Source organism: Artibeus jamaicensis, unplaced genomic scaffold (assembly GCF_021234435.1).
Source record: "Artibeus jamaicensis isolate MK-2021 breed Jamaican fruit bat unplaced genomic scaffold, CSHL_Jam_final contig_482, whole genome shotgun sequence".
In the NCBI taxonomy this organism is placed as follows: Eukaryota; Metazoa; Chordata; class Mammalia; order Chiroptera; family Phyllostomidae; genus Artibeus; species Artibeus jamaicensis.
In genome coordinates this window covers 5,085,247-5,108,417 of record NW_026521857.1, presented here as the reverse complement: position 1 = coordinate 5,108,417, position 23,171 = coordinate 5,085,247, and the positions used below count along the sequence as shown (strand labels likewise).

The 23,171-nt window shown below is 36.8% G+C and overlaps 1 protein-coding gene across 4 annotated transcripts in view; it reads left to right on the top strand.

The window, feature by feature from the left end:
- The window catches only part of DTNBP1 (dystrobrevin binding protein 1), a 177,172-nt gene that overhangs the window by 80,916 nt on the left and 73,085 nt on the right, over positions 1-23,171 (top strand). For all 4 annotated transcript variants that reach the window (XM_053668214.1, XM_037147923.2, XM_037147924.2 and 1 more), the window contains one exon: positions 5,756-5,778. In XM_053668214.1, coding sequence (XP_053524189.1) covers positions 5,756-5,778 — 23 coding nt within the window. The remainder of the gene's footprint in view (positions 1-5,755; positions 5,779-23,171) is intronic.

Here is a 23,171-nt window from a genome sequence, read left to right as displayed (position 1 = left end):
TTTGACCCAGAGATTCCACTGCTGGGATTATACCATAAGAATCCTTGAAACACCAATCCAAAAAAACCTGAGCATCCCTGTGTTCATAGCAGCGCTATTCACAATAGCCAAGTGCTGGAAACAGCCCAAGTGCCCATCAGTAAATGTGTGGATCAAAAAACTGTAGTATTTTTACACAGTGGAATACTGTGCAGCAGAAAGAAAGAAGTAACTCCTACCCTTTGAGACAGCATAGATGGAACTGGAGAGCATTATGCTAAGTGAAATAAGCCAGTCAGTGAAAGACAAATGCTATATGATCTCACCTATAAGTGGAATGTAATCAACAAAACAAACAAATGAGCAAAAAAAGAACCAGAGACATGGAAATAAAGAACAAACTGACAGGGACCAGAGGGAAGGAGGGATAGGGATAATGGAGGAATGAAGGGGAACATGTACAAAGGACCCCTGGACAGGAACAGTGTCAGAGGATTGTCTTTGCTAGTGGGGGGTTGACAGGGCAGGGCAGAGCAATGGGGGAAAAAATGGGGACAATCATAGCTGAAAAACAATAAAAAGGGCTGAAAAAATGAGTTGATTTTGCAGTTGGCATTTTGAATGTGGTATTTTGCCCTATCAAGTCATTGTGTAAGCTTTTTCTCATGGATTTGTCCTAGAGAAACAGTTTAGTATGTAGAGAAAGTGTGCTTCCATTTGTGAGATGATTGTGTGTATGGAGATATTTATCCAGTGATTCCACTCTGTCAGATTCACAGCTGTATATATGATTTAGTTGATTTCTATACACATACAGATTTAATATTACTTTTTCTAACATTCCATAGATTTATTTATTAATGTGATGGGGTTTTTTTGTTCTTATTCTGCCTTCATAACTCACCCCCTGTAGAGAAAATGATTAAATAAGCAGTTTCACCCTTTATAAATACAATTAGATTTTATGTCTGGTGCTATTCATTAATGCATTAGTTTCAGGGTTTATTATTTTAAATTTTGTAAAGGTAAAAAGAAAACATTCTTGCCCTGGCTGGTGTAGCTCAGTGGATTGAGTGTGTGCCTGTGAACCAAAGGGCTGCTGGTTTGATTCCCCATCAGGGCACATGTCTGGGTTGTGAGCCAGGTCCCCCATGAAGGGCTCATGAGAGGCAACCACACACTGGTGTTTCTCTCCCTCTCTCCCTTCCTTCTCTTTATAAATAAATAAGTAAAATCTTTAAACAAATAAATTTTGTAAAGGCATTTGCTGAATTGAATGAAATTTAAAATATGGTAAAATCTAAAGGAAGGCATTTCAGTTCTTTCTACTTAATTAATCTTCTGGAAATACTATTAAACTATGAAAATAAAAGACTCCATTTTTTTTAAAAATGCCAGTGGCAAATAAGTTATTAAATGAGCTTCTATGTAACCCAGGTCTTTTTTATAAGAATAAAGTTCTCTGTAGTTACAGCAAGGGCTTCTTTGAAAAAGCAGATATTCTTAGTCGTTCAGCAATCACAGTACTTGATAATCATGACTTGCTAAGTGTCTGTCAGGTCTGACTCTGGACAGGCAGATGAGTCATGATCTGCACACTGCAGGTACTCTACAGTGTAATTGTAGAGATGACACCTGTATGAAATAACTGCATTACAAGGCAGTGCATGCACTGTTATAACACTGATAGAATTAAGTGTAATGTGAGTTTTGATAAGGGAAGATTGCCAGATCACCAGTCAAGGATGTCTTCTTAGAAAAGATGAACTTGAAGACTGTTTCACACTGATTGTTGTCACTTCCATTTCTGTTAGAATTTGGAGAGTAACCAACTGGAACTTAAAACTCCTGGTTTACCTATGCTTTTTCATTTGGTTAACTGAGAGTATGACATAATAGATAAGAGTGAAATATCTGCAGCAAAAATTCAGTGCAATCCTTGCTCCTCCAAGAAGCCTTACTCTTTCTCTTTATTCCTAGAGAATCATCAACTTGTCATTATCAGAGCATTAATTTGTGGTATCAGTTTCAAATTGTTGCTTTACTTCTCTCTCACTAAAGTTCCTTGAGGCAATGGAATGTGTATATCCCAAACCCTAGCATTATTCCTACTGCTATTCTTCACATTATCCCTAGTGTCTAAGACTCAATAAAGTTTTGTTGAGTGAATGATTGAACTCAAAGATTACATTCAGTATGAGCAAAATGAATATTTATATAAGGTTGATAACAGTGATAATAGAGATAATTAGATAAACTCAGAATATGTTTTGAGATCCAATTTACAGGATTTATTGATGGGTTTGGATGTGGAGAATGAGGGAGATGGATAAACGAAAGCTTGAAACCTTGGAAATGCCAGTAATTGAAATGAGGAGACTGGAGGAAAAATAGCCTGTTTTGCAGATGTGTGAGAAGCCTACTGCACTTTTTTTCCCCTTTTTTCTTTTAAATTAATTTTATTTAGTTGTTTTTCAAGTACAGTTCCTAGCACTTTTTTTCCCTTTTTGCTTTTTAATTAATTTTATTTAGTTATTTTTCAAGTACAGTTCCTACTGCACTTTTGAGTAGAGTTATTAAATGGGCTGTTGCATATGAATCTGGAGCTCAAAGGAGAGATGAAGACAAAAGTATAAATCAGGAAGTCAGTCACACGCAGCTGGTATTTAAGGCTACCTAGCAGGATCAAATTACCTTATGAGAAAGTGTAAGTTAAAGAGAGAGGAGGGCCCAGAACAAAACTTGCAGTGCTCTAGCATTTAGTGGTCTGGAAGAGATGGAGAAGCTAAAAAAAGAAAAGAAAAACTGAGGAAACAGGAGAAAAACCAGAGGAAACTTTCTCAGGGAATTACCAGTTGGGTCATCTGCTGCCTGAGGGATTCAGATGAAAAGTAAGAAATGGTCATTGCATTTGGCAACATGATGATTGTTGCTGACCTTGACTGTGCAGTTGTAGGGCCTGGAAGCCAAATTGGACTAGGTTCAAGACTGAATAGGAAGTGAGGGAGTAGAAATCTGTAGGAGCTAAAATCCTTCCTTGAGTAGACTGTAGGGATGGAAATTGTCAGATTATTTCATCAAGTCCCAAAATGAACTCATGATGTACTCGCCCTCCAAAATCTACTCTTCCCGAGTTTTCTATTCATCAATTCACCTTCCTTCCAATGATCCAGACCAGACTCCCCATGGGTAATATAGTCATTTCCTTCCTCTACTTATCCCCCTGTAATTAGTTGCTGTGGACTGTTGCATCTTCTCCACAGCATTTTTTGAATTGGACTCCTTTTCATAGCCATTGCCACTGCCACTGAAGTAGTTCTTGCCAGGCCCTAATTAGCTCTTCTTCAAACTCCTCTAATAGTTTCCAAAGTACTCCCTGCTTTTATCCTCTCCCTTGTCAATACATCTATCCATCACAGCTAGAATGTTCTTCCTAAAACACAGTTTTGCTCATGTTATTCTTCTGTGAAAACTAAAACTGAATCTTTTTAAGGCCTGGCAATCTGACCCTCTTCCTTTATAACTTTGTCTCCCACAACCTTCTCTTCATTCAGTCCGTTTTTTTGAAGTATTTGCTGTTTCTTTTTTTAATATATTTTATTGATTTTGCTATTATAGTGGTCCCAATTTTTCCCCTTTGCCCCCCTCTTCCTGGTACCCCATATCCCTCCAGCATTCCCCTTCCTTAGTTCATGTCCATGAGTCATGCATGTAAGTTCTTTGGCTTCCCTATTTCTTGTACTGTTTCTTAAATATAACCAACATTGTTTGGCCTCCACACCTTCAGTTTCACCTCTGCTTGCATGCCATCCCCTTCCTTCTCTTTCCTGTATTTCCAAATGCTTATTACCTCTACCAAATGGGGAAATCTTCCCTAAATATTAGGAAATTTCAAGGCTTTCAGTACTCCTGCTTTACTTTATTAGTTCTTTAAAGATTTCATAATACTGATTTTTACTTTAAACCATAGTTATCTGTACCACCATGACCTCAACCAGTCTTCATTTTCAGGAACCAGGGAAGTTTCTTGTAAATTTCCAAAGAGTCATGGGTAATGGTTTCTGTAAATAGAGGATGTCTAGGAAGAGTCCTCTGCTACTACACTTCTTCTCTTTTCTCAGTAGCTATTGATTTTGATGAGGCAGCCAGAAGGTGGAAAGATGAGTACGTTAACTTCAAATGGAACATACTTTCTGCAGTTAGGCAATTACTCACTAATACAATACACTGGGTTCTTTGTTTTATGCTTGTTGGTATTTGGGGGTGGGGGAAGAACAGTGTCTGTGAAATTATCATTCTGAGTTTTAGCTTTTTAAAATGAGAGGTGCCTTTTAGAAATTTTGCTCACTGCTATCTGGTCTAAGAAAAGGAAAGCAGAAGCTCTCTAAAGATTATAATCATAGAAGAAAGAATTATTCAACCTGAATAAAGAATTATCAACCTGAGTGATCTATCATCTTTTACATCTGTCAGTGACCTTAGAGAATTGCTACTAAGAAGTAAACTGAAGGTATCTTTTCAAGATGTTTTCTTATGATGCATGTTGCTTTACTGTTACATATTTCAGCTTTCATCCCATCATTGAAATATAAAGTAAGTTTTAGGCATGTTTATTTTATACCTAATCTTTTAAGAATTAAGTTGGACTGTTAGCTAAAGAGAAACAGTCACACATGTTTTTGAAAGGATGGAATTGAAAATAGCATTCTTGTTCTTAGTTAATGAACTGTGGTGCTGGAGCATTATTAGGAGGAGTCAGTATTTTTAGAAAAAGAGGAGTGAGATGACCATCTGATTTAAGAACCTCCACTCGGCTGTTAACAGGAATATTATGCTTGGCCTTTGAGTAGACAGCTTGCCAGTCCTCCCTGCCAGCTGTTAATTGTAGTTAACTGTTTTGGAACATGAGGGTAATTAGTAATGTGGAATACTGATTTGGGAATTCAGAATATCTCTAGATTTTTAGTAAAATCTAGAGTGTAAATAAAAGATTAATATTTCATATTTTTAGTGGGATAACAAGCCTTTACTAAGTAAATTTACCTCCTCAAAATAACCTTTTATTAGTATAATAATAAGAAAAATAGAATTAAAAAGTTATGAAGGAAAACCTGAAGAAAACTTGCTTCAGCTACTTTGTCAGAAATGTTTTGTTTTGTGTTTGTTCATCTGTTTTCTCTCCCTTTACATTTTTTCCCCAGGAGACTTTGTATTTCAACATCCTTAATTGACACTGACAAAATTGTGAACCATGGCATTTCCTGGAGCCTTGGCCCTTTTCTGTCAGGATGAGCTATGGACCTCAGTCTTTTGATGTGTGCTTCTCCTTTTATTTGAAAGGGAAAATAACTGCCCTTGTCCTGGATAATTTTTAATTAAAGATCTTAAAACTCTATTATTTAAAATTTATCAGAGGAAGGAAAATTAAATGCTTTTATAAACTGATAATACTGGTTATTATATATATATATATATATATACACACAAGATGGTTCATAACTGGCATTAAAATGCTTTGTATTTTCTTGTAGGTGTTTCAGTATCTTAATAGTTTAAATTTTGATATAATTTTTTTGAGCCATTAATAGGGTAATAGAAAAACTAAAAATAGTAGCTTTAGGCTAATTGTATTGGTAATTACAGTGTAGCATTGATATATGAGCATTCAAATATATTACTCTGGGCATTTAAAATACATAAATTATATTATAATCTAAGAGCAGTTTCCATTGAAAATAGATTATTTTAAGTTTACATTTTCTTTTTCTTTCTACAGGAAGGAACTTGAAACCTTCAAAGGTAATTTTGTGTTTAATTCTTCATTTTAAAGTAGATGAGAGTTAATTGATGTCAGATGTTCTTTCTTAATGATGAAAGAACTCATTCCTTTTTCTTTAAATCAGTTTACATTAAAAAACATTTGCTTAATACTGTTTTGTTGGTTTTATTTAATCACAAGTGGTTTTGATATTCTCTTTTAGCTATAACATATGTACCAAGTGAGAGTTTCTACTGATGACCATTGTAAGTCATATGCTAGGATGGCAGAGGGCTAACTTTGAGATTGTTGAGAATCATATTTAAAGGATTCTGATTTCTGTTGTGCAGACTCGGGACCACAGGACAGGGTGTGGTGATAAAGGTAGAGATGTGACCCTGCAGTTGACCCCACAGTTACTTAAACCTGCTGAGAGGTGTTTAGTACTGAGTCCTGCCCGGCCCCTGTCTGGAAACAGGGTAAATCTCTTACATTTTTCAGGCTCAGTTTTTCCATCTGTAAAATTAGGAATTCTGATGAACTGTACTCTGAGATACTAAAAGCATCCAGCATTGCTTTTTAATTTTAGGATACTCCTGAAGGTAGAGCACTGAAGAATTCTTGGTCGTGTTGACCCTTACTAGTCATGGAGAAACATAGTGAAAAATAGGGAAAACCACACACTTTCCAAGCAGCTCAAAACCCTTTCAAGTTGTTGTTTTTCAGTTACTCTTTAGCAAATCACTCTTCTCAGACTCATTTTTATTATATTTAAATATAAACTAGTATTGATCTTTAAACTCACTGAATCATTAAAGATTTTCCAGTATATCATTTATAGTTGAATTTTTAATTTAAAGTATGTTTTATTGATTATGCTATTACTGTTGCCCCATTTCTTTTCTCCCCTTTATCTTGTCTCTACTCCCTTCCCACCAGCATTCCCCTCCACTTAGTTCATGTCCATGGGTCGTACGTATAAGTTCTTTGGCTTCTCCATTTCCTACACTATTTCTAACCTCCCCCTATTTTCTACCTACCATTTATGCTGCTTATTCCTTGTACCTTTTCCTCCATTCTCCCCCCCCAATGATAAACTTCCATGTGATCTCCATTTCTGTGATTCTGTTCCTGTTCTAATTGTTTGCTTAGTTTGTTTTAGTTTTTGTTTTTTTAGGTTCATTTGTTGATAGTTGTGAGTTGTCATTTTACTATTCATAGTTTTTGATCATCTTTTTCTTAGATAATTTCCTTTAACATTTTATATAATGAGGGCTCGGTGATAATGAACTCCTTTAACTTGACCTTATCTGGAAAGCACTTTATCTGCCCTTCCATTCTAAATGATAGCTTTGAAAGATAGAGTAATCTTGACTGTAGGTCCTTGCCTTTTGTGACTTGGAATACTTCTTTCCAGCCCCTTCTTGGTTGCAAGATTTCTCTTGAAAAATCAGCCGATAGTCCTGTGGGAACTCCTTTGTAGGTAACTGTCTCCTATTCTCTTGCTGCTTTTAAGATTCTCTCCTCTTTAATCTTGGGTAATGTAATTATGATGTGCCTTGGGGTGTGCTTCCTTAGTTCCAACTTCTTTGATACTCTCTGGACTTCCAGACTTCCTGGAAGTCTGTCTCCTTAGCCAGTTTGGGGAAGTTCTCCATTATTTTTTCAAATATATTTTTCATTTCTTGCTCTTCTTCTCCTTCTGGCCCCCCTATGATTTGGATGTTGGAACATTTAAAGTTGTTCCAGAGGATCCTAAGCCTCTCCTCATTTTTTTGCATTCTTGTTTCTTAGTTCTGTTCTGGTCGAATGTTTATTCTTCCACCTGCTCCAAATTGTTGATTTGAGTCCCGGTTTCTTTCCCTTCTCTGCTGAGTTCCTGTATATTTTTCTTTATTTCCCTTTGCGTAGCCATCATTTTTTCCTCTATTTTTGACCATACTCAACTATTTCTGTGAGCATCCTGATACCAGTGTTTTGAACTCTTCTGAGCAAGTGGCCATTGTTCCCTCTCTGACCCCTCCCCCACATCCAGCTCCACAATGCAGCAAGGTGGGTTGCCCCACCCTGGTGAATACCTAAGGCTTCTCCCCTTACTAGTTAACCAGACCACCAAGACAAAAAAAAAAATGACCCAAGTGAAAAAACAGATCAAAAGTCCAGAAAAAATACTACTAAGCAATGAAGAGATAGCCAGTCTATCAGATGCAGAGTTCAAAACACTGGTAATAGAGTTGAATTGTTTATGTATGTAATCTGTTTGGATGTTTTGGAAAAAATAACACTCAAGATAAAAGGTACAAAGGCTCATTTCTGCTGTGACTAATATTGAACAGACTTATTTGGCTAGATTTGATTTAACTGACTGTGGTTATAGTACATGATTAAGTTCATGTCTAGTTTGTTGAGGACATGTTAAATGATCACGTGATATAACATGTTATCATGGCTGTCCTTATTCTTAATCAATTTGTGAACCATGACTCATGTATGTTATTTTTTATCGGTGATTTGAAATCCTCATAAAATGGTCTTTTTCTTCTCATTCTTTCTTTTACTCATTTAGCATCTTACATTACATTAGGAGAAGGGAAAAAAAGCAAGTTAATATTAAAAGACAGGTTGGGGCACTCATTATGTAAAAATGTCAACTTGCATCTTAGGTGTTTTTTGGTTTTGTTTTTGTTTTTATATGACAGTATTCAGAGAAAAAGAAGAGACCAGCAGTTTGCAAAAGGTTAGGTAGTGTTATGTATGACCCAATAGAATTCAATTTATGCTGATATAGCTTGTTTATATATACATTGTTTGTTATGTTCCTCATTTAACAGTACATCCAACCCACCTACAGGCAATTAAAATTTTCCAGTTTGAACAAACCATAAATTAATTGTTGTATCATACCAAGATTTTTTAATTATCAATATTTATTAAAATTCTTTCCTCTTGATGTTATACTAATATTTTAAAAGCATATAATAAAGAAGAAATGGAACTGCTCTTCTAAGACTTTATGTAGAAAAAAAGAAAAAATTTCATTCAAACAAATTGTAACAATTTCTTTCTGTACATCATTGTCTTTACCTTTATTTTTCTTTATAACATTGCAGGAAAACAAAAGGCACTACTTTCTCCAATTGTTTTATTTAATTTGTAGTTTTATTTGTAAGATTTTTTCTAAATTGGTGAAAAATTAACTTTTGGGGACAAAAATACAAAAGTAGTAACCTTCAAAGTTAATAATATAGGTCAGTATCATCCAACAAGTTCTGGATTCTTCCTTGTATCTGCCATTGAAGTTAATTAGTTAAGTTTACCTTTCACTTGTGCCACATTGTAGCAGATCTCTAATATTATTGAAACTAATCATTGCTTGTTTGGTTAATACTTATAGCAGAAAGGTTTTCCATGTTTCTCAGATATTGCATTCCTTTAACTTTTTATTGATAGTCACTTGAATAGTAGACAATATAAAAAGGAGGGTAAGATCTTTAAAGTCTTAACTTTTAATTTCAATAAAGAAGGAATTCCATTATTATAAGGATATGTAGGTATAGCTCAGTGGATAGAGCGTGGGCCTGCAAAGTAAGGAATCGCGGTTTGATTCCCAGTCAGGGCACATGCCTGGGTTGCAGGCCAGTTCCCAGTGGGGAACACGTGAGAGGCAACCATACATTGATATTTCTCTCCTTCTGTCCTTCCCTTCCCCTCTAAAGATAAATGAATAAAGTCTTTTTTAAAAAGGATATGTAGAATAAATACAGGTGTACCTTGTTTTATTGCTCTTTACTTTATGGCAGTTAGAAGATAATGCATTTTTTACAGATTGAAGGTTTGTGACAACCTTGTGTTGAACAAGTCTGCTGGAACCAATTTTTCAACATTTTGTAATTCTCACAGTATTTTAAGGTTTTTTTATTATTATTTGTTATGGTGATCAATCAGGAGTGATCAATATTAAGGCAAGACCATTCATCAGCAAAATGATTACAACTTGCTGAAGGCTCAGATGATGGTTAACATTTTTTTCAGCAATAAAGTATTTTTTAAATAATGTAGGTACATTATTTACTTAGACATAATGTAATTGAACACTTAATAGACTGCAGTATAGTGAACACAGCTTTTACATGCACTGGGAAGCTAAAGAATTTGTGACTTGCTTTATTGTGATACTCACTTTGTTGCAGTGGTCTGGAATTGAGCCCACAATATCTCTGAGGTTTGCCTATAAGTTTTTCACACTCCTTAAAGACATGGGAAATTGGCCATGCATAGACATGTCTGTTGTTTAGGGATTACCCATCATTTTCCCACTTTTATTTTTAAAATAGATTGCCATATATAAATCTTAAAATCACTCTTAAGATTGTCATTGTACGTGTAGAAATACCGTACGGCTGAAAAGAGGTAGAGATAAGGAGATCTAAGATTGGATATTTTTCTTACCTCTGTAAGATTCCTGACTGAAACATGGTTTTAATATGAAGACTTGTTCTTTAATCTTCCGTTAAATGCCTTATCAAATTTAACTGTCATTCCCCATTTCTCTATAAAATATACTGACAGCCCTAACATGCTGAATGCTTGTGGTTCCTAGGCTACTCATATGTACGTCTAAATATATTTTGTTTCCACCAGCTGCATTGAATGCTTAGACCTGAACTCATTTATACTTGTTATTGTTATATAGTTTTATTAAGTATCAGATTAAATGATGAAACCTCAGTGTTAAGGAAAACTATAAGAAAAACTAAGTTGACTGCTTTGGAAGACTTAATATAAGTAGCTTTAAAAATTGATGTAAACAGTATAATTAAAAATTAGAAAATATTTGGGGAAAATAAAAATCCTGAAAGAGTCTGTACACAGACATTTCACATCTTAAATTCCTGCTCTGCTTTTAAAAAACAGACTGGAAATTTTATCCACTGCACTACAGGTTGCTTATGCAAGAATTTTCAAAATCGGTAGGCCTGTACTTAAAGAATTAATGAATAACAAGTATGGTTATACTTTAAATTAAAGTGTTTTTATTTAATGGATTTCTATATTAACTTCTTTTTAAAAAATTAAATGAGCAACGTGGGATCCAGTGGGATCATATAAGGGTATGTTCATTGTAATCTCATTAGTATAAAAACACCCAGCCATGTCAGAAATGTAACTTGCTGGGGTGAAAACATGCTAGGATTTAAAAATTATCACTTGTCACAGCAAGTTGATCATCATGGTAATGAACGGGAAAAAGCAGCTGTACCCATTCTGATGCAGTGTGATCACATTTAAGGCTTAGCTCTAAAAAGCAGTGTCAATGAAGGAAACAGGGCAAGATTGGTCAGAGAAACAGGGGGAAAAAAAGATAATTTAGTGACAAGGAAGTCCAGAGGGGAGAAAGATTAAAGGGCGGTGGTTACCAATGATAAAAGTAATGCCAAGAAGTTGAGCAGAATGGGGAAATCCCATTCGATTTGACAATGAATAGATAATTGGTGATTTGAAAGAGCTGCTTGTAGGGAAAACTCAGATTGAAAATCAGAAGTACTTGAGAAGTAGAAAACAAAGGTGAGACTTCTGGTCAAGATGGTGACATAGGTAAACATCATGGCTTGCCTCCTTGCACAGCCACATCAAAAGAACAACCATTACTCAGAACTGTTAAAAATCAAGTTGAATGGAAATTTGGCAACTACGGAATTGAGGAAACACATCTATCCAAACTGGTAGGAGGGGCGAAGACATGGAATTGGCTGGTCTCACATCCACATGTGGTAGATAAAAATTTGGGAAGGATATTTCAGGAGCAAGGAGTCCCAGCCCCACACCAGGCCCCCAGTCCAAGGTTCCAGTGCCAGAAAGATAAGTCCACATAACTTCTGGCTGCAAAAACAATCAGGGATTGAGTAAGTGGAAGAAACTTCTAAGCGTCCCAAGCAGTTTCCCTTAAAGAACCCACAAATGGAATCTGATTACTCAGATTCACTCCCTTTGAGCTCCAGCACTAGGGTATCAGCTTGAAAGGCACCAGTGGCATACGGGGTGGAACTGAAGTGTCTAGCATCAAACGAGGGCTGGGGGACAGTTTTCTCTCAGCAAGGCTGGCAGAGGCCATTGTCCCTTTCTGAGCACCCCCTCCCCTACACAGAGCCACAGAGCTGGTGGGCTGGTGCCATTTGTGACTCCACCAACCTGGCTAACACTGTTTTCCTTGCCCTGGAGATCCTCTGGAACTTTGTCCCACCCAAATTATGGACCCAACCAAATTGTTAACCATGACTTTTCCATATGAATGGCTGGTCTTGGCTCATAGTTCACAACTTCCTGAATCCTACCAAATAAGTGACAGCTGGCCTCAGTGAGCCCCCAGCCCTTTTACCTCTTGCAAAGTAGCCCCAGGCCCGGCACTAACAGCAGCCAAGCTAAATTCAGAGTTTGGCTTTGCCTGGGAATTTCCAAGCCCAGCACAAGTAGCAGACATCTCATACTGCTTTGTATGTCAGACAGGGTGGCTCCAGGGAGACCACAAGTGGGGGCTGACCTTGGCCTGCACCACCTGGGAAATCCCAGAGCCTGCACACCCAGTGGACAGCTATAGACCATGTCAGAGCACCACCACCCTGCCCCTGCACAGCTGATCCTCCATGGAGAACAGAGGTTGGTAGTCAGTCATCACAGGGAGTAACTGCAACTGACTGGCATGGGTAAATCTCTCCCATTGACTTACCAGCGGCAGTCAAGGCTCAACTACAAGAGAAGGGTGTACTCCACCCACACAAAGGGCACATATTGATTACCCAGCTTGGATGATAGGGGAAGCTGTGCCCCTGGACCCTACAGCACCCCTGCTCCATTATTGGGCCACGCTATCAAGAACAGGGAGTCATAGCATCTCTGCCTAATACACAGAAAGAAACACAGGGTAGCTGCCAAAATGAGGAGATAAAGAAACATGGCCCAAATGAAAGAAAAGATCAAAACTCCAGAGAAAGAAGTAAATAAAATGGAGATAAACAGTCTTTTAGATGCATAGTTCAAAACTGGTAATATGGATGCTCAAAGAACTTAGCGAAGATCTCAACAGCATAAAACAGATCTATTCAGAAACAAAGGATACACTAATTGAAATAAAGAACAATTTATATAGGGAAACAACAGTAGAATGGGTGAAACCAAGAATCAAATCAATGATTTGGAACATAAGGAAGCAAACAACAACCAATCAGAACAGCAAGAAGAAAAATTCCCAGAAATATGAGGATAGCGTAAGCAGCCTGTGAGAAAACTTCAAGTGTTACAGCATTCACATCACTGGGGTGCCAGAAAGAAGAGAGATAGAGCAAGAAATTAGAAATCTATTTGAAAAAATAATGAAAGGAGATTTTCTTAACTTGGTGAAGGAAATAGACATGCAAGTGCAGGAAACACAGAGAATCCCAAACAAGATGGATGCAAAGAGACCCAAGTCACATCATAATTAAAATGCCAAAGGTTAAAGATAAAGACAGAATCTTAAATGCAGCAAGAGGAAAACAGTTAGTTACCTACAGGGGCAACTGATAAGACTGTCAACTGATATCTCAAAAGAAAATTTGCAGGCTAGAAGAGATTGGCAAGAAATATTGAAAGTCATGAAAAGCAGGGACTTACAGCCAAGATTGCTCTACCCAGCAAAGCTATCCTTTCAAATCAAAGGGCAGTTAAAGTGCTTCCCAGACAAGAAAAAAACTAAAGGAGTTCATCATCACTACACCTTTATTATATGAAATTTTAAAGGAACTTATTTAAGAAAAATAAAAATTATGAACAATAAAATGGCAAAAAATACATATCTATCAACAATAGAATTTAAAAAACTAAGCAAACAAGAACAGAGAATCATGGATACAGAGAGCCTTTTGATGGTTGCCAGGTAGGAGGGGAGTGTTGGGGAATGGGTGAAGAGGTGAGGGGGTTAAGGAGTTCAGATTTGTAGTTACAGAAGCTTTGGGGGTGTAAAGTACAGAATAGGACATGGAGTGGCCAAAGAACTTAAATACATTGCCCATGGACATGGGAACAGTGGTGTGGGGGGTGCCCGAGGGAGTGGAGTGTTGGGTGGAGGGGGCTAAGGGGGAAAATTGGGACAATTGTAATAGCATAATCAATAAAAAATAATTTAAAAAATAAAAGATAAGATTCATGTGATCATCACACACTCACACACACACACACACACACAGAAAGGTAACATCAACTATTTTTGATGAGTGAAAAGAAATGAAAAGGTAACTTGAGACAGAATCAGGGTCAGCGTCAGGGAGACGGTTAAAACAAGGATTTAAGGAGTTGAGATCCTAGAGTGCATGGAAAGCAATGATATTTTATGTAGGCTATCTTTAGAGAGGACATCTCTTTCCCTGAGACCTAAGGAAAGGAAAGGATGGTGGGTAATATGGGGAAAAATTGACATGGAGGAAGTAAATAATTTTTTGAGAATCCATGTAAGTAAAGGTAATCTGAATTTGCAAATCTTGGCTTAGAAGTAGAAATAAACCCCCTACCCCCAAAATAGTATGCTTTGGTTAACACAGATTGGGGGATGGGAATAGCACATATGATAGATTAGTGGAGCATGGTAATCTTGGGGGCTGATGAGAACAGGATTAAAATGACTGGTCATGGAATTGAGGCTGGAGAGAAGAGGCCTGACTAGACCAGTAAAATAAGCAAGATATGAGTTACTGGGCTTGGTGTACACCACAAAGGTGAACACTTAAATAGTTGTGGTTAAAAAAGGAATTTTAGGATCTTTTGAGATCTTAGAGGTGGAGCAGTTCCCAGTGATGATGACTAAATTGACGTAAACACAGAAGTTATAAGACTGAAGAGGATGCCTAAATCGGAGCATTCTCAGAATCACTGGGATGTGAACTATGAGGAGTCTTACTTGTTAGGATGACTCTTGGGTATGGATTATGCACATTGCAGGCTTGGCCCTTAGCATGTTACAAGTCTGTATAAAATGGTCGATGGTAAATTTGGTAGAGTGTATCGGTTCAATTCAAGAGTTAACATGTAAGGCAAAACTGTACAGCCAGTATTTGGCAATATTTAAGTAACGAAAACTCAAGTTGCATAACAGAACTGTCCTCTGTCCTGTGTCCTCAAGGATCTAAGGCACTATGGCAAAGCTTACAGGACAGAAAGGCAAATGTATAATTTCAATACAATGTAAAAATATTGTAAGAGAAATAAGCACACAAAGGTGGGGAAATCGACCATTTAGAGAAGGGCAGTGGCGCTTGAGGTGGATCTGCTCACAGGCTGAAAGGGCTCATAAGGATGTTCCAGGAAGAGGCAAGAACAATTGCAAAGATGCAGAGATGTTTATTTTATTTCCAGAGTACAGGTTAAATTTTAACTTCTTGTTCCATGAGGGAACTATAGGTAATTCAGTGAGGCTAAAACATATGTTATATGGGGTGAAGTAGTGAGGGGTGAAGTTGAGATACAGGTGGGGAACAAAAGATACACAGTCTTTTAAGTCATGCAAAGGAGTGTGTACTTTTTCCTTTGGGCCAGTAGTCTCCAAAGAGGGATGTGAGTATGCAAAAACAATAGGAATAGAGAGGCAAACTGGAACTTCTGTTAGTGTCTTTTCTGTTATCCTTTTAAATTTCAATTTTTGTGTATATTATAAACTAGTAAGAAATTGATATATGTATATGATATAGAAACATACACATTTGGGGTACATGTTAAAAGTTTTTGCTCATGGTGGGAGTGCATGGTCAAAAGGGCTTAAAAATTACTGTTGTTGCCCATAGCGACAGGGTAGAAGTGAGAGAACCCAAAAGGTTTTAATTAGGGTATCAGGATTACATTTGCAGTTCAGAGCAAGTTTTCTGGGATCATACAGAAGATAGATTGAGAAGAGCAGGTCTAGAGTAAGAGAGATTAGTTGGGAAACTATTAAAAAGATTTGAATTAAGGCAATGATAGAATGGAGAGAAAGATACAGGTTCAAGAAACTAAGTAGAATGAAAAGAATTTCTGTTTCTGATAACTGTTGCAAGGAGTCTAGAATGACTCCTAGAATTCTGGCTATGGTAGTTTTTTCATTCATTAGGGTATCTAATACAGGTAAAGGAGAAGATTCATGGCAGAATGGTAGTAAATTCTGCTAGGTTTTTTTGGAGGAGGTAAAAGTGTCAGTTTATTCATAACTGCAGGCAGGTTCCAAATAATTCCACAAAATTGTACAACTTTTTGTTGTTAGCTAGATTGAGAAATGCTTTTTTAAAACAGTATTATTGAGGCATAATTTATGTACCACAAGATTCATTCCTATTAAGTGTACAATTCAATGATTTTTAGTAAATTTATAGTGTTACCATTACCACAGTGCAGGTTTAGAACATTTTTATCATCCACAGAGATTCCTTTCTGTCTGTTTGCATGCAGTGCTCACTTGCAATCAATAATTTCTGTCTTATAAATTTACCTTTTCTGGACATTTCATTAAAAAGCAGTCATATAATATGTAGCCTTTTTCATCTGACTTCTTCACTTAATGTTAAAATTTGAGGTTTATTCACATTGTGGCATATATCAGTGGATTGTTCTTTTTGGTTGCTGAATTAATATTCCATTGTGTGAGTGTACTACATTTTGTTCATCCATTCACCAGTTGATGACATTTTGGATTGCTTCCAGTTTTTGGCTATTGTGAATAATTTTGCTATAAACTTTCATCGGCAAGCCTTTTTGTGGATATATGTTTCCATTTCTCTTGGACAGCTATGACTAGAATTTCTGGATTATATAATAAGTTTATGTTTAACTTTCTAAGAAACAGCTAAACTGATTTCCAAAGTGGCTGTGGCATTTTGCATTCCCACCAACAATGTATGAAGGATACGGTTTCTCCTCATCCTTTGTTATTGTTAATTCTTACATCTAGGTATATGATCCTTTTTTTTTAATGATCCATTTTGAGTTCCTGTGATATACTTCTTGTCTTTTTTTTTTACATACTGAGTGTACAATTGTCTAAGAACTGATTTTTTTCTTTGAATTCTCCTATAAGTGCTATGTTAATTATGTCCCACAGATTTTATGTGTTGTATATTTCTTTTTTATTAATTGCAGTTTACATTGAATATTATTTCTTTTTAATTTCAGGTATACAGTATAGTGGCTAGACAGTCACATCCTTTACAAAGTGATCCCCTCAATATTTCCAGTACCCAGCTGGTACCATACATAGTTATTACAATATTATTGACTGTATTCCCTGTGCTGTACTTCACATCCTTTAACTGTGTTGTGATTGGTATCCAATCTGTACTTCCCACTCACTTCACCCTTTTTAGCCCGTCCCCTAACCCCACTTGCCCTTGGCAATCATCAGTGTGTTCTCTGTATCTAGGAGTCTCCTTCTGTTTTGTTTGTTCATTTCTGTTCAGAACTATTTTTAGAAAAGATTACCTTTTCCCCCACTGAATTGCTTTAGCAACTTTGCAGGAAGCCAGTGGCCATAAATGTAAGAGTTTATTTTTGGACTCTTGATTTTGTTTCTTACTGCCAGTGCCTTGACTACTGTAGCTTTGTAATAAGTTTTAAAATTGGCAAGTGTAAGTACTCCAACTTTGTTCTTTTTCTAAATCATTTGTTTGCCTATTTTAGGTTCTTTGCATTTCCGTATACATTTTAGAATCGCTTTTCCTTCAATTTCTACAGAAAAAAAGCATGCTGGGATTTTGATAAGGATTGTGTTGATTCTGTAGATCAGTTTGGAAGATTTGCTATCTTAACAGCATTGTATCTTCTGACCCATGAACATGGAATATGTCTCCATTTATTTAGATACTTGATAATCTTCAGCAATTTTTTTGCTGGACTTATTTTTATTTTTAAATTTTTATATTTTAGGTATAATTGACACACAACATTATGTTAGTTTCAAGTGTAAAACATAATGATTTGTATACATTTCAAAATGACCATCACAATATGTCATGTCAACATCCATCACCACACATGGTTACGAAATTTTTTGTGTAATGAAAACTTAAGATTTACTCTCTTAGCAAGTTTCAAATATGCAATGTAATATTATTAACTATAGTCACCATCACCATGCTGTACCATTATATTCCTGTAGCTCACTTATTTTATAACGTGAAGTTTATACCTTTTGGCCCCCTCCACCTATTTTGCCTATCCCCTATCACCATCCCTGGCAACCACCAAGCTGTTCTCTCTATCAAGTGAGCTTGTCTCCCCTCTTTTAAATTTAGATTCTACATATAAATGAGATCATAAAGTTGTTTTTTTTCTGTCTGACTTCTGTTACTTAGGAAAATGCCCTCAGGGCCTATCCATGTTGTCACAGGTGGCAAGATTTCATTCTTTTCTAAGGCTGAGTAATATCCATTGTGTGTATATACCACATATTCTTTATCCATTTGTCCATATGTTTCCATATCTTAGCTATAGAAAAGAATTCTGCAGTGAATACTGGAGTGCAGATATCTTTTCAAGCCATTGTTTCATTTTCCACCCGCAGTGCCCAAGGGTTCCCTTTCTTCCAATCCTTGCAACACAAGTTAATTCTCATCAGGGTTTTTTTTTTTAATCTTTACCTGGGAACATGCCCATTGACTTTATTTTTTTTAGAACAGCTAAAATATATATTTTAATTTTTTTATTGTTTCCGCTATTACAGTTGTCCCAAATTTCCCCCATTTGCCTAACTCCCTCTAGCTGTCCCCCTTCCCATAGTCTATCCCCACACCATTGTTCATGCCCACAGGTGATACATATATGTTCTTTGTCTAGTCCCTTCACCTTCTTTCAACCAGTCCCAACCACCCTCTCCCCTCTTACAGCTATCATTCTGTTCCTTGTTTCTGTGCCTCTGATTCATTTTTGCTTATTAGTTTATTTTGTTCCTTAGATTCCAGTTATAAGTGAGATCATATGGTATTTGTCTTTTATTGCCTGGCTTATTTCACTAAGCACAACAGTCTCCAGTTCCATCCATGCTGTCACAAAAGATAAGAATTCCTTCTTTTTTATTGCTGTATAGTATTCCATTGTGTAAATGTACCACAGCTCTTTTATCCACTCATCTACTGATGTGCACTTAGCCTGTTTCCAAATATTGGCTGTTGTAAATAACGCTGCTATGAACATAGGGATGCATATATTCTTTTGAATTGTTGTTTTGGGATTCTTTAGCTATATTCCAGAAGTAGAATTGCTGAGTCAAAAGGCAGATCCTTTTGTTGTTGTTGTTGTTTTAGGAAATTCCATACTGTTTTCTGCAGTGGCTGTACCAGTCTGACTGAATTCCCAACAACAGTGCATGAGGGTTCCCTTTTCTCCACATCCTTGCCAGCACTTGTTCGTTGATCTATTAATGATGGCTATTCTGACTGGTATGAGGTGGTATCTCATTGTAGTTTTAATTTGCATCTCTCTGAGGGCTAGTAATGTTGAACATTCTTTTATATGTCTATGGGCCATCTGTATGTCCTCCTTGGAGAAGTGTCTATTCAGGTCCTTTACACATTTTTTTAATTGGATTGTTTGTCTTCCTGGTGTTGAGGCATATGAGTTCTTTATATACTTTGCAGATTAAACCCTAGTCTGATGTATCATGGGCAATATGTTCTCCCATACAGTGGGTTTCCTTTTCATTGTGCCGATGGTTTCTTTAGCTGAGCAGAAGCTTTATAATTTGATGTCCCATTTGTTTATCTTTAATTTCCCTTGCCCTAGGAGATATATCAACAAAAATATTGCTCTGTGAGCTATCTGCCTTTGTTGTTCAGTAGGATTTTTATGGTATCATGACTTATATTTGTCTTTTATTCATTTTGAATTTATTGTGGTGCATGGTGTAAAATGGGGGTCTAGTTTCATTTTTTTCCATGTACTGTTCCAGTTTTCCCAACACCATTTATTGAAGAGCCTGTCTTTACTCCATGTATGCTCTTGCTTCCTTTGTGAAATATTGACCATAAAGGTGTGGGTTTATTTCTGGGTTCTCTATTCTGTTCTGTTGATCTGTGTTCCTACTCTTATTCTAGTACATGACTGTTCTGATTACAGTCGCCTTGTAGTATTCTTTGATGTCAGGTACTGTGATCTCTACACATTTGTTCTTCTTTCTCAAAATTGCTGAGGCTATCCAGGGTCTTTTTTGGTTCCATATAAATTTTTGGAATACTTGTTCTAGATCGGTGAAATATGTCATTAGTATCTTGAAGGAATTGTGTTGAATCTGTAGATTGTTTTGGGTGGTACAGACATTTTAATGATTTAATCCTCCCAATCCATGAACACGATGTGTGCTTCCACTTAATTCGTATCTTCCTGTTTTTTTCCAGTGTCTGTCCTACAGTTCAGGTCTTTTACCTCCTTGGTTAAGTTTATTCTAAGTACTTTATTTTTTTGTTGTTGCAGTAGTAAATGGAATTTTTTTCTTAGTTTCTGTTTTTGATCGTTCATTATTAATATATAAAATGCCATCAATTTCTGAATAGTGCTTACATATTCAGCTACCTTCCCAAATTCATATTAGATCAAATAGTGTTTTGGTGAACCTGTAGGGTTTCCCATGTAAAATATCATGTCATCTGCAAATAGTCATGGTTTTACTTCTTCTTTTTCAGTTTGGATGCCTTTTATTTCTTCTTGTCTGACTGCTGTGGCTAGGATTTCCACAGCCATGCTGAATAAAAGAGGTGAAAGTGGACACCCCTGTCTTGTTCTTGATTTTAAGGGAAATACTTTTAGTTTTTGCCCATTGAGTATGATGTTGGCAGTAGGCTTTTTGTATATGGCCTTTATTATGTTGAAGTACACTCCCTCTAGTCCCACTTTGCTGAGTGTTTTATCATAAATGGGTGCTGGAAATGCCTTTTCTACACCTATTAATATGATCGTGTGGCTTTTGCCTTTCATTTTGTTTATGTGATGTATCAGATTTATTGATTTGCAAATGTGCAGTCCTTGCATCCCTGGAATAAATTACAGTGACCATGGCGTAGGATCTTTTAAATGTGTTACTGGATCCCGTTTGCTAATATTTTATTGAGGATTTTAATTGGCCTGCAATTTTCTTTCTTTGTTTTGTCTTTACCTGTTTTTGAAATTAGGATAATACTGGCCTCATAAAAAATTTAGGAAATTTTTCCTCTCCTTGAATTTTTTGGTATAGTTTGAGAAGAATCAGTGTTTGTTCTTTTTTGAATGATTGGTAAAATTTGCCTGTGAACCCATCTGCTCTGGGACGTTTTGTTTGCTGGGAATTTTTAAATTACTGCTTCAGTTTGACTCGTTGTTATCAATCTGTCCAGGTGTTTTGCTTCTTTCTGATTCAGACTTGAGAGATTGTGTGATTCTAGAAACTTCTCCATTTTGCCTAGGTTGTCCAATTTCTTGGCACATATATGTTCATGATATTTTCTTACAATCCTTTGTATTTCTGTGGTATCCGTTGTTATTTCTCTTCTTTCATGATTTAATTTATTTGGGTCCTCTCTCTTTTTTCATGATGAGCCTCATTAAAGGTTCACCAGTTTTGTTTATCTTTTCAAAGAATTAGTAGTGCAGACCTCTTGGTCTCCTGAGCTGGATGCTCTAGGAATGCTCCTCGTGTGGTTTATGTGGGCTCTCCTGTTGTGTTTGGGTCTTGATTGTCGTTGGGCCATTTGTTGGTGGAGCCTCCTCTTCAGCTGGCTGACTGAGAGACTCAGCCCCGGTGATGTCTTGTACGCTGTTGTGCAGGGCCGACAGAACAAAGCAGAACAACACAGAAAAAGCAAACCACACACGCCAAAAACAATGCCTAACAACATCAGCAAAATCAATGATAAGAGAGCAAAGAATAATAAAACTGGAAAGAGAAATAAAATATTTCTTAATATTTCAAGACCAAAGGTCTTAATATCATAAGACCAAAAAAAAAAGAAAAATGATTATGAGAGGAGAAACCATAAAAGTAAGAAATAGAATCAGGGAATAGCCACAAAAGAACAAAGGAAGGAGAAAAAATTAAGTTAAACAAATAGGAAAAGGGAAGAAGAAGGCAAAATGGAGTAAGTAGAGGGAAGAGTAAAACATGGGATTTGAAAGAAAAAAGAAAAAAGTGAAGAAAAAGGCAAAAAATGGTAAGCTCTGCAAAGGCAAAAAAATAATGAAAAAGAACGAAGTGGAATTTGTCTCAGCAAATTTCTATGCTTGCCTGCTTGGTTCTCCCTCTGGATACAACTGTGATGTTGTCCAAAGCCGGTACAAGCCAATGTCAGATGTTGTCCACATCTAGCTCTAGGTAGTCCATTTGGAGCTACAAACAGTCCAGTTTGTGGTTTATTCCTCTGGGCTTAACTGCATTTGGGATGGGCCTTTCTGCTCTGTAAGGCTGGCTTTTTTTTTTTAATTTTTTAAAATTTTTTTATTGATTATGCTGTTACAGTTGTTCTATTCCCCCCCTTCATTCCTCTCCACCCTACCCCCCTGTCCGCACCATTACCCCCCTTTAGTTTATGACCACGTGTCTCAAGTCCTTTAGATTCTATATTTCCCATGCTATTCTTGCCCCCCATCTATTCTCTATCTACTGTCTATGCTACTTATTTTCTGTACCTTCTCCCCCCTTCTTCTCCTCCCACTCCCCTGTTGCTAACCCTCCTTGAGATCTTCATTTCTATGTTTCCACTCCTGATCTAGCTGTTCTTTTAGTTTGCTTTCGTTTTAGGTGTGGTTGTTAATAACTGTGAGTTTGTTGTCCTTTCACTGTTCATGTTTCTTTAACTTCTTTTTTCTTAGATAAGCCCCTTTAACATTTCATATAATAAGGGCTTGGTGATGATGAACTCCTTGAATTTGATCTTATCTGAGAAGCACTTTATTTGTCCTTCCATTCTAAATGAAAGTTTTGCTGGATAGAGCAATCTTGGTTGTAGGTCCTTTGCCTTTCATGATTGTGAATCCTTCTTTCCAGCCCCTTCTTGCCTGTAGGGTCTCTTTTGAGAAATCTGCTGACAGTCTGATGGGGACTTCTTTGTAGGTGACTGTCCCCTTAGCTCTTGCTGCTTCTAGGATTCTCTCCTTCATTTTAATCTCGGCTAATGTAATGATGATGTGCCTTGGTGTGTTCCTTCTTGGGTCCAACTTCTTTGGTACTCTCTGAGCTTCCTGGATTTCCTGGAAGTCTATTTCCTTTGCTGACCACGCCCCCACATACAGCGTCACAACCCAGCCACCTGGGAGTCCAAGGCACTGCTCTTCACACTTAAAGGGCGCGAACAGACCAAAAATGGCTCAAGAAGCTCTCAAAGCCCCAGAGCCTATAAATCTAAGCGATGAAGAAATAGCAAAACTCTCAGACGCACAGTTTAAAACACTGGTGATCAGGATCCTCACAGAACTGGTTGATTAT